This window comes from Crocodylus porosus, unplaced genomic scaffold (genome assembly GCF_001723895.1).
Source record: "Crocodylus porosus isolate Cpor-Errol unplaced genomic scaffold, CroPor_comp1, whole genome shotgun sequence".
NCBI classification, from domain to species: Eukaryota; Metazoa; Chordata; order Crocodylia; family Crocodylidae; genus Crocodylus; species Crocodylus porosus.
The window spans coordinates 4,744,356-4,756,280 of record NW_017728927.1 but is presented as its reverse complement, the minus strand read 5'-3'; the positions used below and the strand labels follow the sequence as shown (position 1 = coordinate 4,756,280).

The 11,925-nt window shown below is 45.3% G+C and overlaps 1 protein-coding gene across 3 annotated transcripts in view; it reads left to right on the top strand.

Annotated features, from left to right (window-relative positions):
* PDPK1 (3-phosphoinositide dependent protein kinase 1) overlaps positions 1–11,925 on the top strand; it is a 104,366-nt gene that overhangs the window by 75,923 nt on the left and 16,518 nt on the right. For all 3 annotated transcript variants that reach the window (XM_019541802.1, XM_019541803.1, XM_019541804.1), the window contains one exon: positions 8,867–8,992. In XM_019541802.1, the coding sequence (XP_019397347.1) occupies positions 8,867–8,992 (126 nt within the window). The remainder of the gene's footprint in view (positions 1–8,866; positions 8,993–11,925) is intronic.

Sequence of the window (11,925 nt, the reverse complement as noted above, 5' to 3'; positions counted from 1 at the left end):
ACTTTTCCTGTGTCCACATGACAAAAATCACCATTAAGCTAGCTAAACATCTGTGTATCCACATCAGCTGATTTTATCATTTTAGATTTTTTTTATCGTGGTAATTTAAAACACCTCTGGCACATTTTATTTTTAGCTCCTGAATTTCTTCCATGAGGGTTTTTTTAAATTGTTTTACATTTTCAGCGTGGCTCTGATGTATGCCCAAACACATGATTTTCCCTACTTTGCAACTATTACACCACCAGGTGCTGCATGGGTTCACTTGGTAATCCACGAAAATACATTGAATTTCTATTGCAGTACTTCAGCAAGACTCCAGGTGCTAATCTTGCAGTTTTTACTGGTGAATTAGTTCAAGGTTCAGCTTAATGAAAAATACAACTTTTTTGGATTCCGACAAAAATTGTTCTGTGTGTTCGCATGCACTTTGTGGCAAAGATCAAATTGTTATGTGTCTGGCAGTTCAAGACTCAGGTTAATTAAAATTACTTTTTGTTCAACTGGGTTTTTGGTTTGGCAGGGCTGAGTGGGGGGGTTAGGGCTAACCTGGGTGGTACTCAGATGAGGTACCCCCTCTCCACTTGGAGGGATTTAGCAGATGTTAATGTATTATCAGAGGGGTAGCTGCTTATGGTGGAGCAGCTGTCCTCCTATCCCATGTAGAGTAGAGCCAAGACCAATTGGAACTTAACCATGTATGGGTTTAATAGGGAAAGAATGGGGTGGAATATAACACACAGGTGGGGGGCAAGGGGACCCTGGGAGATAATGCCCCCCCCCCCCCCCGGCACCTGTGGGGAGGGGAGGAACCAAGGGAGCAGAGGGATTTTAGGAGAACATGCATGTATAACAGACAAATCAGCAACAAACTTGAGGTGCTGGGTTTCCAAAAATATGACATGCAGGCACTCCGGTGGGGTGGGGTAACACAGGTGAGGGGAACCCTGCTGTCCTGTGAGGGTTCCCTTTTGTAGGCACCTCAACCCACTGGTGCCCTGGCTAGGATTCAAACCCAGGTCTCCCACATGGCAGGCAAAAGTTGCACTACTGAACTACTGATGTGTGGGCAGCTGGCTTCAGCTCCTGGCTCCAGTGCTTGTGGGATCCTCCATGTGCCATCTGCACACCAAGCTGCCCAGCTTCATGCTGGAGGGGGGTCAGAAAGAATCCAAGCTGCCATCTACAGCTCAGGGCTTTGGTCCCTCCAGGACCCACTGCACACTGCTCCTAGAAATGTAGGGGGCTGCGGATCAGGAGTGAAGGGCCCTTGCAGTGAGTATGGTGGGGGTTATGCTAAACTACTGTATGTTGCCGTTGCACCCAGCTCTGGGGTATATTTCAGCCCTCCCCATGCACTGTTATATGCAGCTGTTACTCCCCAGAGCTGGGCATATATCTGTTATTCCCATGCACTGTTATATGCGGTTATTACACCCCAGAGCTAGGGTTATCCCATGCCATGCCTCTGTGGCACTGGGGGGATCTCTTGGACCAGGGGCTTCATGCCTTGTCTGTCAGCGTTACTGGGGTGCTGGTTTTAGGGTGACTACACTGGTTACACAGCCAGTTCCCTCATTGCCAGGACAGCTCCCCCTGACATGAACCACAGTAGCAGACCATGGTACTGTCTCCTTATCTCTCTGGACACAACTGTGTCGACCCAGGACTAACCCAGGTGTGCCCAGCTCTGGAGTGTAATGTCCATGTATAACAGTGTAGGGTGAGGGCTGTGATGAAATGTTATATGTGGCTGTTGCACCCAGCTCTGGGGTGTCTCTCAGCCCTTCCCATACACTGTTATGTGTAGCCATTACAACCCAGAGGCAGGGTCACCCCATGCCATGTCTCTGGCGCTGGGGACTCTCCTGGACACCCTTGACCATGTGGACTGGCCCAGGAAGGATTTCCAGCTGTCATCCCAGTCCAAAAACCAGTTCCTTATTCAAGTCTATATACTGAGTCTGTATGGAAATAAAATTGCTTAGTCAAAGAGTGTGGTCACTGATTTGTCACGCTTTGGGGTACCTCTCACTCCCACCCTGCAGCCCTTGCCCCTGGTGCCCTCATCCAGGGCCCCAGCCAAAAAGCAGCTTCATTGGAACACTATTAATGCAGACAAAACAACTCAAAGGGGGTGACTGCTCCAGGATTCGGCCAGAGTCACTCAACTGGTTTTACAGGTTCTGTTGAGGAATCTTAAGGTAATGGTCTGAGGGTGGGGTGGGAAATGGTCCTCTCCAGTTCTACAGGAGGCACAATATACAACAATCGCACAGAAAATGTGGTCGTGCCTACAGCCAAGCCACTGTCCCCCCAGCCTGCTTGTGTCCCTCACTCCCAACCTGAAGGCCCTGCCCCAGTAGCCCTGCCAGTGCCTCTCGTTCCTAGCTAACCTGCAGCCCTCCAGCCCAGCTGGTGCCCCTCACTCCTGACCCACAGCCCACTGCACTCCCAGAAAGAAGCAGCTGTATGACTGTCAGGCAGAGCAATGGCAAACAGAGGGTGGTCAAAGAGGACAGGGACATGCTGCTGGGGACAAAAATAGGTTTAGAAGGAACAGGGGTACCAGAGAAGAGAGGCAAGCTTAGGGGGTAGAGGACAGGAAGGGGGAGCAAGTGTTGAAGGGATTTGGTTGTAGGCTGGGGGGATATGACTGCAGGGGATGATGACCTGCCAATGCAGCAGTTAAAAGATTGACAAGCAAATAGACTAAGTGATTAGAGAATACCTCTCCTTGAGCTTGGGCTGTTTCTTTCTTCACCTCAACCCACACCATGCCCCTGCTGTGTGGGGGGGTGGGGGTGTTAGATCATGCTGGCCACTGTGTGGTGATCGCAAGGGGAGGGGGAATTGGAGTACACGGATTGTGGCCCCCCAACCGCATTTTGGGGGAAGCTGTCTTGGGCATGGGGATCCCTGGTACTCAAAGAATCTTAATCAGTATAGCATCGTGTCATAAATTTATTGGATGGGGCTGGGTAGGGCAGCCATAGGGGTGTCTTCCGCAGCTCCTCCAGCTTTGCCTGCCTTTTCCTGACTGGGGGAGCTGCAGGGGTCTACCCTGCTGCCGCTTGCCCAGCCATCTGGAGTTGGGGGACAGTGCAGGCATAGCTTGTTCCACGAGGCAGCAGGGCAGAACCCCTGCTCCCAGCTCTGCCACGCCTGCATCCCATGCCCCCTACCCCGCCCCCCCGAGTAACACTCCCCCCCACCCTGGCTGGGCAGCTTGTTGGAGCCCCAATCCCTCCCTCCCCCATGCCTCTTCCCTCCCTGTCCCCAACCCCAACAGACTTACCAGCTGGAGGCAACTGTCAGGTGCCTGTTTAGTCTATGGCCGAATCTTTTTCCCATGCTTTTCATAATTGATTCGGATGCTTCAAATCGATTCGGAGCTTTTACTTGGTCTCCTGATTTGATTTGGAGATTCGGTCCCCGAATTGAGCCGAATCTCCTCCAAATCAAATCAGTTATCGAAGCTTCACACAGCCCTAATACGTAGTCTTTTTGATTCACATGTACAGATTAAGTCTAGAAAACAGCAATACAATCATGTACTCTGATCTTCTAATAGCCCAGGGCCAAAAAATTTCACCCACTCATGAAAGTTCTTGCATCAAGTCCAGCAACTCATAGCTGACTTGCAGAGGCACCCAGCTTTGTGTGAGGAATCTACCAGATCCCTGAGGAATCTTTTGTAGCAGTTAAGCAAATGCAGGGGGTTGTGTGCTCCCAGGAGCTTTCATAGTCTGTCCTTGCCCAGCCTCTTGTCTTTTTATACCTCGTAGGACATTGGCTTCAGCTTCTGGTCCTGTCATCAGTATCAGGCCTCATCACCCATTTGTTATGTTTTCAGACACTTTCTCCTGTGCTACCCCCAGGCATGGGAAGGGCTTCTGACAGACATCATGGAACCTATGTCATTGTCGTCCTTCAAATCCCTCTTTAACTCTTTTGCCATGTTGCCTGCAAGAAACCTGATGGTGACTAGACAGCAGAATATTGTGACCACTGCTTTTCACGCTGAACATTGACTTTATGGCACCACCTGTTCACCCAGTTTTAAGCTCTGAGATGGTGAGCTACCATCTTCTAACATGTCCATCTAGTGTCTAATGTGTCCATCTAGTGTCTTGTGTGGTGAAACTGTACGCCCAAGGGACCTAGGGGCACTGCTGCAGTGCAAACAATACTATATTTTCTCAGGTATAACCCACCCCCTCCCCCCCAGACCCAGCCGTGGAAAATTGGGATGCACATTATACGCAAGGAAAAAGGCTTTCCACAGATTGGCAAATTTGGCAGGGAGAGGGGGGCTGGGGGTAGAGCAGTGGCAGCAGTAAATATAATGACTGGTCATGTGCTTGGCAAAATGTAGCTCCTCTGCCTCGCACGATGTTTGCTCTCTAGTGCTAGAGTACTGCACTGGGGCTAGCATTAGCACGGTGCTAGTATAGTTTGGCAGTGATATAATAGGAAACCCCCAAATACGTTTAGTTCTGGAAAAATAAAAATGTTCCATCCTGTTCTGCCTACTTTTCTTTCCCTTCTCCCCCTCCCCCCGGGGAGAAAGAGTAGAGGGCAGCAGGATGCTGAAAACCAGTAGGCCATTTCTTGTAAAAAAAAACAAAAAATAAATCCCAAAATAAACCAAACAAAAAACAAAAAAACACTTCAACAAGAGATGCAACAGAGTCTAGGTCTCTGTTACGTTACTGCTATTCTGTCAATGCTGTGCTTTCCTACCTACTCCATACCATTCCTGGAACAACGCTGGTGGCCTTGCTGAAACATGTCAAGGGATATACACACAGTGGGAAAGCACAATCTACCTTACCTTTCCTTTAATGTTGCCAACACAAATGCTAATAGATTTAATAGCAGCTATTCATTTTTCGTTTTCATGTTAATCCCTGTAGAAGGTTTTAGTGTTTATAAGTCCTAACTTGCACCACCAGGAAACGTTTGTGTTTACTTAAGCTGTGCTATTTTAATATCTGATATTGAACATTTTATCAATGGATGCTGAAGGCTCTCTGTCACTTCAGAATTTAAATCAAGACCAGTTATCTTTATAAAAGATGTCTCGGCTGATCCAAGACATTATTGGTTTTATGGAACCTCTTAGTGAAATTCTGTGGTTTATCTTATACATGATGTCATCATATCCCTTCCAGCCATAAAGTCCATTAAGTGGTCTGCCCCTGAGCTGATTTCCCAGAGTTATCAACAGAGGACATATGTCTCTTCACATGACATAATCAGGGAGCAAACTCTCAGCATTACAACACTAAACATTTTTGTCTTGGATTGGAATTCTTTTGTCACACTGATGCACTGACTTGCTGTTATTTTGTGCTGGTAATGTTGATAGGCCAGGCCCTGTAGAGTTTCCTCTTGTGGATTCATCTTGGTGCATAAAAACAAATGGCTAAAAGTAGTGAGCCTAACTTGATGGTATAGGGAACAGCCTATATCAGGGGTTCCCAAAGTTTTATGCTGTGGCCTGGAAGTGGCCGCAGCCCAGCAGTCACAGCCGACTGCGACCGGAAGACAGGTGAGGATATTCCCACCCCCTGGGCTGGGAGTGGGCCAAACCCTGCAGAAGGAGCTGCGGCCCCTCCTCCTGGTTCTCAGCCACTTCTGGTTTGGCAGCCAACCCACTGTGGGCCAGGTATTGAGAACCCCTGGCCTTTATAATACAGTCCTCTAGGGCCACTGTAGATAAATCAGACTGAGGAGAGATCATTGAAGTTGAAATAGGCAAGAGAAGAGTGTGCTTTTAAAAGGGTAAATTGTAAAACCAGCCACGAGAGGCCTGAAGAGGAGCATCTTTCCTGACTGTGAAAATGCACACACAAATAGAGCCCTGCTTTGAAACTGTAAATGCTAACTGAAAGTTTTTTTTATTTCAATTTGAAGATGCTGACCTATATATAACCTGTGTAAAAAAAAGTTTGAAGAAACAGTGCTGAAAAGTGAGCTGTGTAGGAATGGCTAGAAACCTGTTGTTAACACATGCATGCTCATAAGCAGCACAGGGCAGGGCAGGCACAGCAGAAATTCAGTTCCTTGCAGGAGGAGAGACTGAGTGCTAATACACACGGAAGGCTTACAAATCCAATGAGGTCGCTAGACCAGTTTCATTTGTAAAATAGGCTCTGGACTGAAACCTTGAGCATGCCATCGCGCCTGAATAGACAGTGTGTTGTCAGTAGCATGTCCGTGAACAGATTTTCTTGAATGAGCTGTGGAAGAAATCAAACTTCGCGTTGTGGTTGAATCAGAACCGACAGAGCCAGCTATTCTTTATTTAGGGCTATACTGTGATCACAGGGAGAATTCCATACAGCAAGGGGAATCCCCCACTTGTCTGTTTCAAAGGATTTCTTGGACTCTCTAAGTTTACAAGCATATTTATACTTAAGACAGAGAGAGAGAAAAAAATACGACCTTGGACAGTAAATCACTGATCTAAAACACACACAGACATATAGGCAGTTTACTTAAAGAAGAGTGAAACATTGTGCTTATAGAAATAGTTATCAGTTTCCGGTTTCTCAGAGAGAAAAATAAACTTAACATCTGTGCACAGGGTAATATATCAAGACAAAGCAAGGCATGCAGGATTCCTTATCTCAGAACATTTAACTGAAATAAGCAGTATCAGCACTTCTGGTCTCTTGTCTGTTTTTCTAGTCAAGTAGGCCAGAAGCCCAACTAAATTTACTACCACAGAGCCCTTTGCAAGGCTTTAGTATGGGCCAGCTATAAAGAATCCATGTTTATTTAACATTACAAAAGAGCCTATATCTGAAACTTAGGAAATGTCCAGCTGATCAGTAGCATGATGACTACTCACCCAGGCTTATCATGCCCAACAAAATGATTGCCAGCAGTTGCATGAACACATCGCTGCCTTTAAATTGCTATTGTCACACAAGAGGCTGAAGATTCAGGGGTGTATGAACTGAAGCACAGCTGTTTTCAGAGCTATTACTCTTTTGGCAGAGTAATAGTGGTAGGTGTTAGTTTAGCTGCTCTCGGGTCAGACTTACTATTTTGTGGAGCATGAAGGCAGTCAGCTGTTCACAGAACTCAACTGCAATTTGTGTTTTATGCTGTAAGTCTGTTGGGGAGTTGTATCAAACCAGTTGAATGCATTTGTATTTTCAAAGTCGAACTGTTTAAGCTGATTTTAAAGGACTTAAAAGACTCCATTTTTGTTGTGTTTACATTTCAAAGACTTACTTTTACACCACTTGAGCTGTACATATTATTCAGTTTGGGGGTTTGGTCTAAAACGTTTTAAGTAGCTTCTTCCAAAGGCACGGTCTGGCTGACCTGAAATAGGTTAGTGGTCACTAGCATGTGCATGGAGTTCTCTCCAGTGCCCGCACGGCTTCTGAACTCTTCTTTGTAAGGCAGGGCAGACTTCTCCAACTCATCCTCCATGGCTCAGTAGCCAAGTTAGCCTATGACTCCTCTTGTGCAAATGATTCCTATTGTGGAGATAAGTAGCACTGTTAGGCTCTCCAGAGGGGCCTGTTTGTGTTTCTAAGAGACTATTTTGATGGCTTCAGTAGACTTTTTTGATGGAAACGGTGGTAACTTCTTTATTTTGTGTTTTATTTTTTTTCTGGCTGTAGCTGTTGATACCTCTGCCATCCATAGTCAAGTGATTTAGAAATCTGTATTGGTCCACTGGGATAATGAAATATAATGTTTTTTTAGACAATAACTTTTAGCCGTTTCCAATGTGGCTAAAGAACAGCAAACTTGAACCTCTGTCACTGGCCAGTATTGGAGGCTTTTTGGGAACTGAATAGAAAATGATCTTATAGGTAAATTACTTTGGGTATTTTTTAATGGAAAATCAGGATACTGAGAGAGGCTTTCATACATCTGTGACAGCACAGCTGATGGCTTTGGTGTAGTTGTTATGACATTTGGTAAATAGAGGATCTGTCCAGGAGGTTGGTTTGCTGATCCCATTACAGTATCAGAAACTGTCATCTTCTCCGTGGGCTAAAACCCTACCATCCTTTTTTTTCTTATTCTTTTAATATACATTCTGGTTAACTCAGTGGCTTGGTGAGGCTGGATGTGTGAATCCTTTACCCCTGGGTAAGTGGATGGTTGAAGCAGTGAGGGACCTGCTTCAGGCAGGGGGTTGGACTAGCTGGCCTTTGGAGGTCCCTTCCAGCCCTGTTTTCTGTAATTGCAAGTGACACGTGGAAGGAAGGAAATACCAGAGTTCCATGAGCAATGTAGCCCACTGCACCCAGGGACCAGTGGTCCTTATTCCATGATGGGACTTCTAGCAGCTTGTCATGGCATTTCATTACATAAAGCCTCCACTTGCAGTGCTGCCTAACCCAGCTTCCCTGTAAGAATACACCTGGGTTTGGAATGCTAGTCCTGAAGTCTCACTATTGTTTGTCATTTTGTTTTCCACTTGAATGCTAACTTTGGCCTCCTACTCTGGATTATGTCCATTCCAAATAAAGGCATAGGGTTATTCTGTGAATAAAATCACGTGTCTGTCCAGGCTAAAGCACTGCCTGCATGGGGCTACATGCTTGTCTAAACCAAACCACATGCAAATATTTTTTAATTACCTTTGAAGAAGAGGGAGGTCTCCAGCTACTGCTTCTCATTGACCTGCCTTTGTAACCATTTGTGTAGGCAATTCCACCCTCAGATCAGTAGATTCTTAAATCCTGAAATGGAACTGGTGTGCTTTGACATCAGATTGGTGGCATTGATATTTATTTGCATTCGTGTTGGAGCTCAGGGAGCTGAGAAAAGGCAATATGAATGATTTTGTACAGACATGCCCCTGAGACTTTCTTTTCTTTTTCAGTTGGTCAGTATTGGTTCTTCCTATAACTACGGAAATGAAGATCAGGCTGAATTTCTGTGTGTTGTCTCAAAGGAGCTGCATAATACACCCTATGGCACAACGAGCGAGCCCAGTGAAAAAGCAAAGGTAAGTTTACTGAGCACTGGAGGAAGGAAACAGAAGATGCAAAAGCATGTAGATGGGGCCTGATACTCCAGAAGAAAGTTTGGCAGACTTTGTTAAATATCTGTATTTCCCCCAAGACTGGTTACAATTCTGTTTCCATTGTGCAAGGCTATAAACCATACCGGTTAAAATAAAGGAGTCGCCCCACCCAACAGCCAGCATGTGTCTCATGTTACAGAGCAAGAAATGTAAATGGAATATTTGTACTAGCCCTGACTTGCATACTGCCCTATCTGAGCCTTGGTGAATGTCTTCTGTTTTCAGTGGAGATTCTGAGATACCGTGCAGAAGAGCAATATTTCACCCTGGCCGGAATGTTCTTTCAAATGAGAGTGAGGATGTAGCATATTGCACCTGAAGAACATGGTCACTTGCAAGAAGCTATAAAAGTATTTTCCCAAGTGAAGATGCTTGCTTGCAGGGCAGTAGTTAGCCCACATCTCTCAGAGTTCCATTCAGTCCTCATTCCTCTGGATAATCAGCTCCAAAGAGAGGTGGTAGCAGGTCTCAGATGCATGGTTAGTTGGCTTCCAGAGGTAATAGTGATGGATGACACAACTGGATCATAGTTAGCCCTGCCCAGACAAAAAATGAACATACCGTTCCTCCTCTCTGTGTGCGCTGAACTATTTACATGGCACTAGGAAGACTCTAGGCTGGGAGATAGTTACACAAAAACCGGCTAGGTAAGCTAATCATCTTCTTCCAACAAAGTTTGTCATTCGAGTAAACATGTTTACAGTTTCAACTGAGAACAACCAGTAAAACACCAAGCTTTAATATTTGGCTTTCAGGAAATACACAGGAAGGAAAAAAATCCCACAAAACTGGTCTGGGACTTTCACTGCCAGTTGTGACCTGCTTACATTGTTCATTGTAAGCTCCTGTCTTCTGCATTTATTACCATGTTCTCATGTTTCTGTGGCTTGATATCTTTAGTCATGCATGGCAGAAGACAGTGCTTTGGTGTGCAGAAATGCAGTGTGGCAATGTAGGATTCAAGTGAGACTTCAGTACATAAAACTTTCAGCATATTAAAACTATTTTTGGTTAATTTAGTAAAACGAGTGACTTCTGTTTAAATGCATCTCTGGCACAAGAGACACAAAAGAAGTTAGAGACAGTTAACATAGCCACAAAAAAATAGCAAACATGATTTAAATTTTAAGACCCTATACATGAGTCATCCTCCCTGAACAGATCTGCATGGCCAGAGCCACCTTTCTGCATTAAAGAAAATGAAACCCTCTGGATATGGGGTGGTGTGGTACTTAGGCAGCACATGCAGAGATTGATGTAAAATGTGTTGTGCATTCTGACCCTCGCTTTCCATCCGTTACCTTAGTTTGAGCTTTTCAGTACAGGAACTTAAATGTTGGTGTGTGCCACCATGAAAAAAATAGTAAAGTGGAACTCCTGAACACAGTGAAGATCTCTGCATGGCTTTTCATTGATACTTCTGCAGCAGCATGCTTCTGTAGGGCCCAGGGCTTGACTGGACTCAATAAAGAATATCTAAAAGATTGAAGCAGACAGCCATTGGCTTCACCAGTGAGAGAGTCTAGAATTGGTGCAGTGCAGCTCTTGCACTCAGACATTTGAGAGATGCCAAAATTTGCGCCCTGTTTTGAAATGAACAAGTTAGTAGATGGGCCCTGAGGAATTCTGTTGCTTCTTTAATGCTGAGGAATCTTGATTCACAGGGGAGCCCTGCACTGTGTGAAATGAGCAGAATGGGAAGTAGTTTGAGAACAGAATCAGGCAGGTTTAGACCTGATCTGTGGCCACAAATGCACAGGAAGCCTTCTGCACTGAGTGCACACGCGTCTTGTTAGACAGCTGACAGATCTCTGTGGTTCCAAGCAAAGTCATTTCAGAAAGCAGGTGGGTGAAAGAATGCCAATACAAGCAGAGCTCCGTTCTTACGTACTGACTAATGCACATCAAGCTGGAGTTTGTCAGGATAGGAGAGCCAAAATGCAGCAGTAAGTTTGAAGATGAAATAAACTAGAATCCTTGGTATGTTCAATGTGTGGCCTGTGCAGATGCAAAGAGGGGATATTTTTTCAAAGGCATGTTGTGAATAGAGGAATGGGGTGGGTTGTTCTTTTAATATTTCTTTTAAAATACATTGTGCTTTGTTGAAGGGATGATGTATTTTGGTGAAGGGGTAGAGTTGCCTTAAACAAATAGTCTTGGGTTTGGAAGGTATTGGGCATTTCTGATCATTTTAAATCATAACTAGTCCTTCGGGCCTGTTATCTTGAGAGAGATTTTTGTCAGGTCCGTAATCTGCTAAATCAGTGGTGGCCAAACTTTTTGGCAGGTGCACAGCAAGTTATGCTCCCCCACCTCTGGTGCTGCTCTGATTGCTGGGCCCAGAGGTGTATCTGATAGTTTTTTGCCCTGGGCTGGAGGAGTGAAGGCTGGGGTTGAGCCTTGGGCTTGGCAGAATGCTGCTGCAAGACCACAGCATTCCCTGAACTGAATGCCTGTAGCTCATGTGCGACACCGAAGCTCCCTGTGTTACTGTGGCATGTGTGTTACAGGTTGGCCATCTCTGCACTAAATAGTGTCTGGCTTGACCTTCAACATGTTGTCACTCCATTAAAACATGAACGCGTTGTCTGTCTGTACCAGCAGTTGTTAGGTGACTGACAGGAACTCTTGTGTCAAGGCTTTGAAAACTACTTATGTCAGTGCAGCCATGAAAGGGGCACCAAAATCTTGAATAATAGTGTTAATTCACAGTGCAAAAAATCGTATCTTAGGTGCAACACCAGCTAATTTAACTTCTCCACCTTTTTTCCTTCCTGGAGGTTTTTTATCTAGTGTTTTCTTCACACTCGGCATGGGTTATCTAGTTTGGGTAGAACAGGAAATAATAGCTTCCA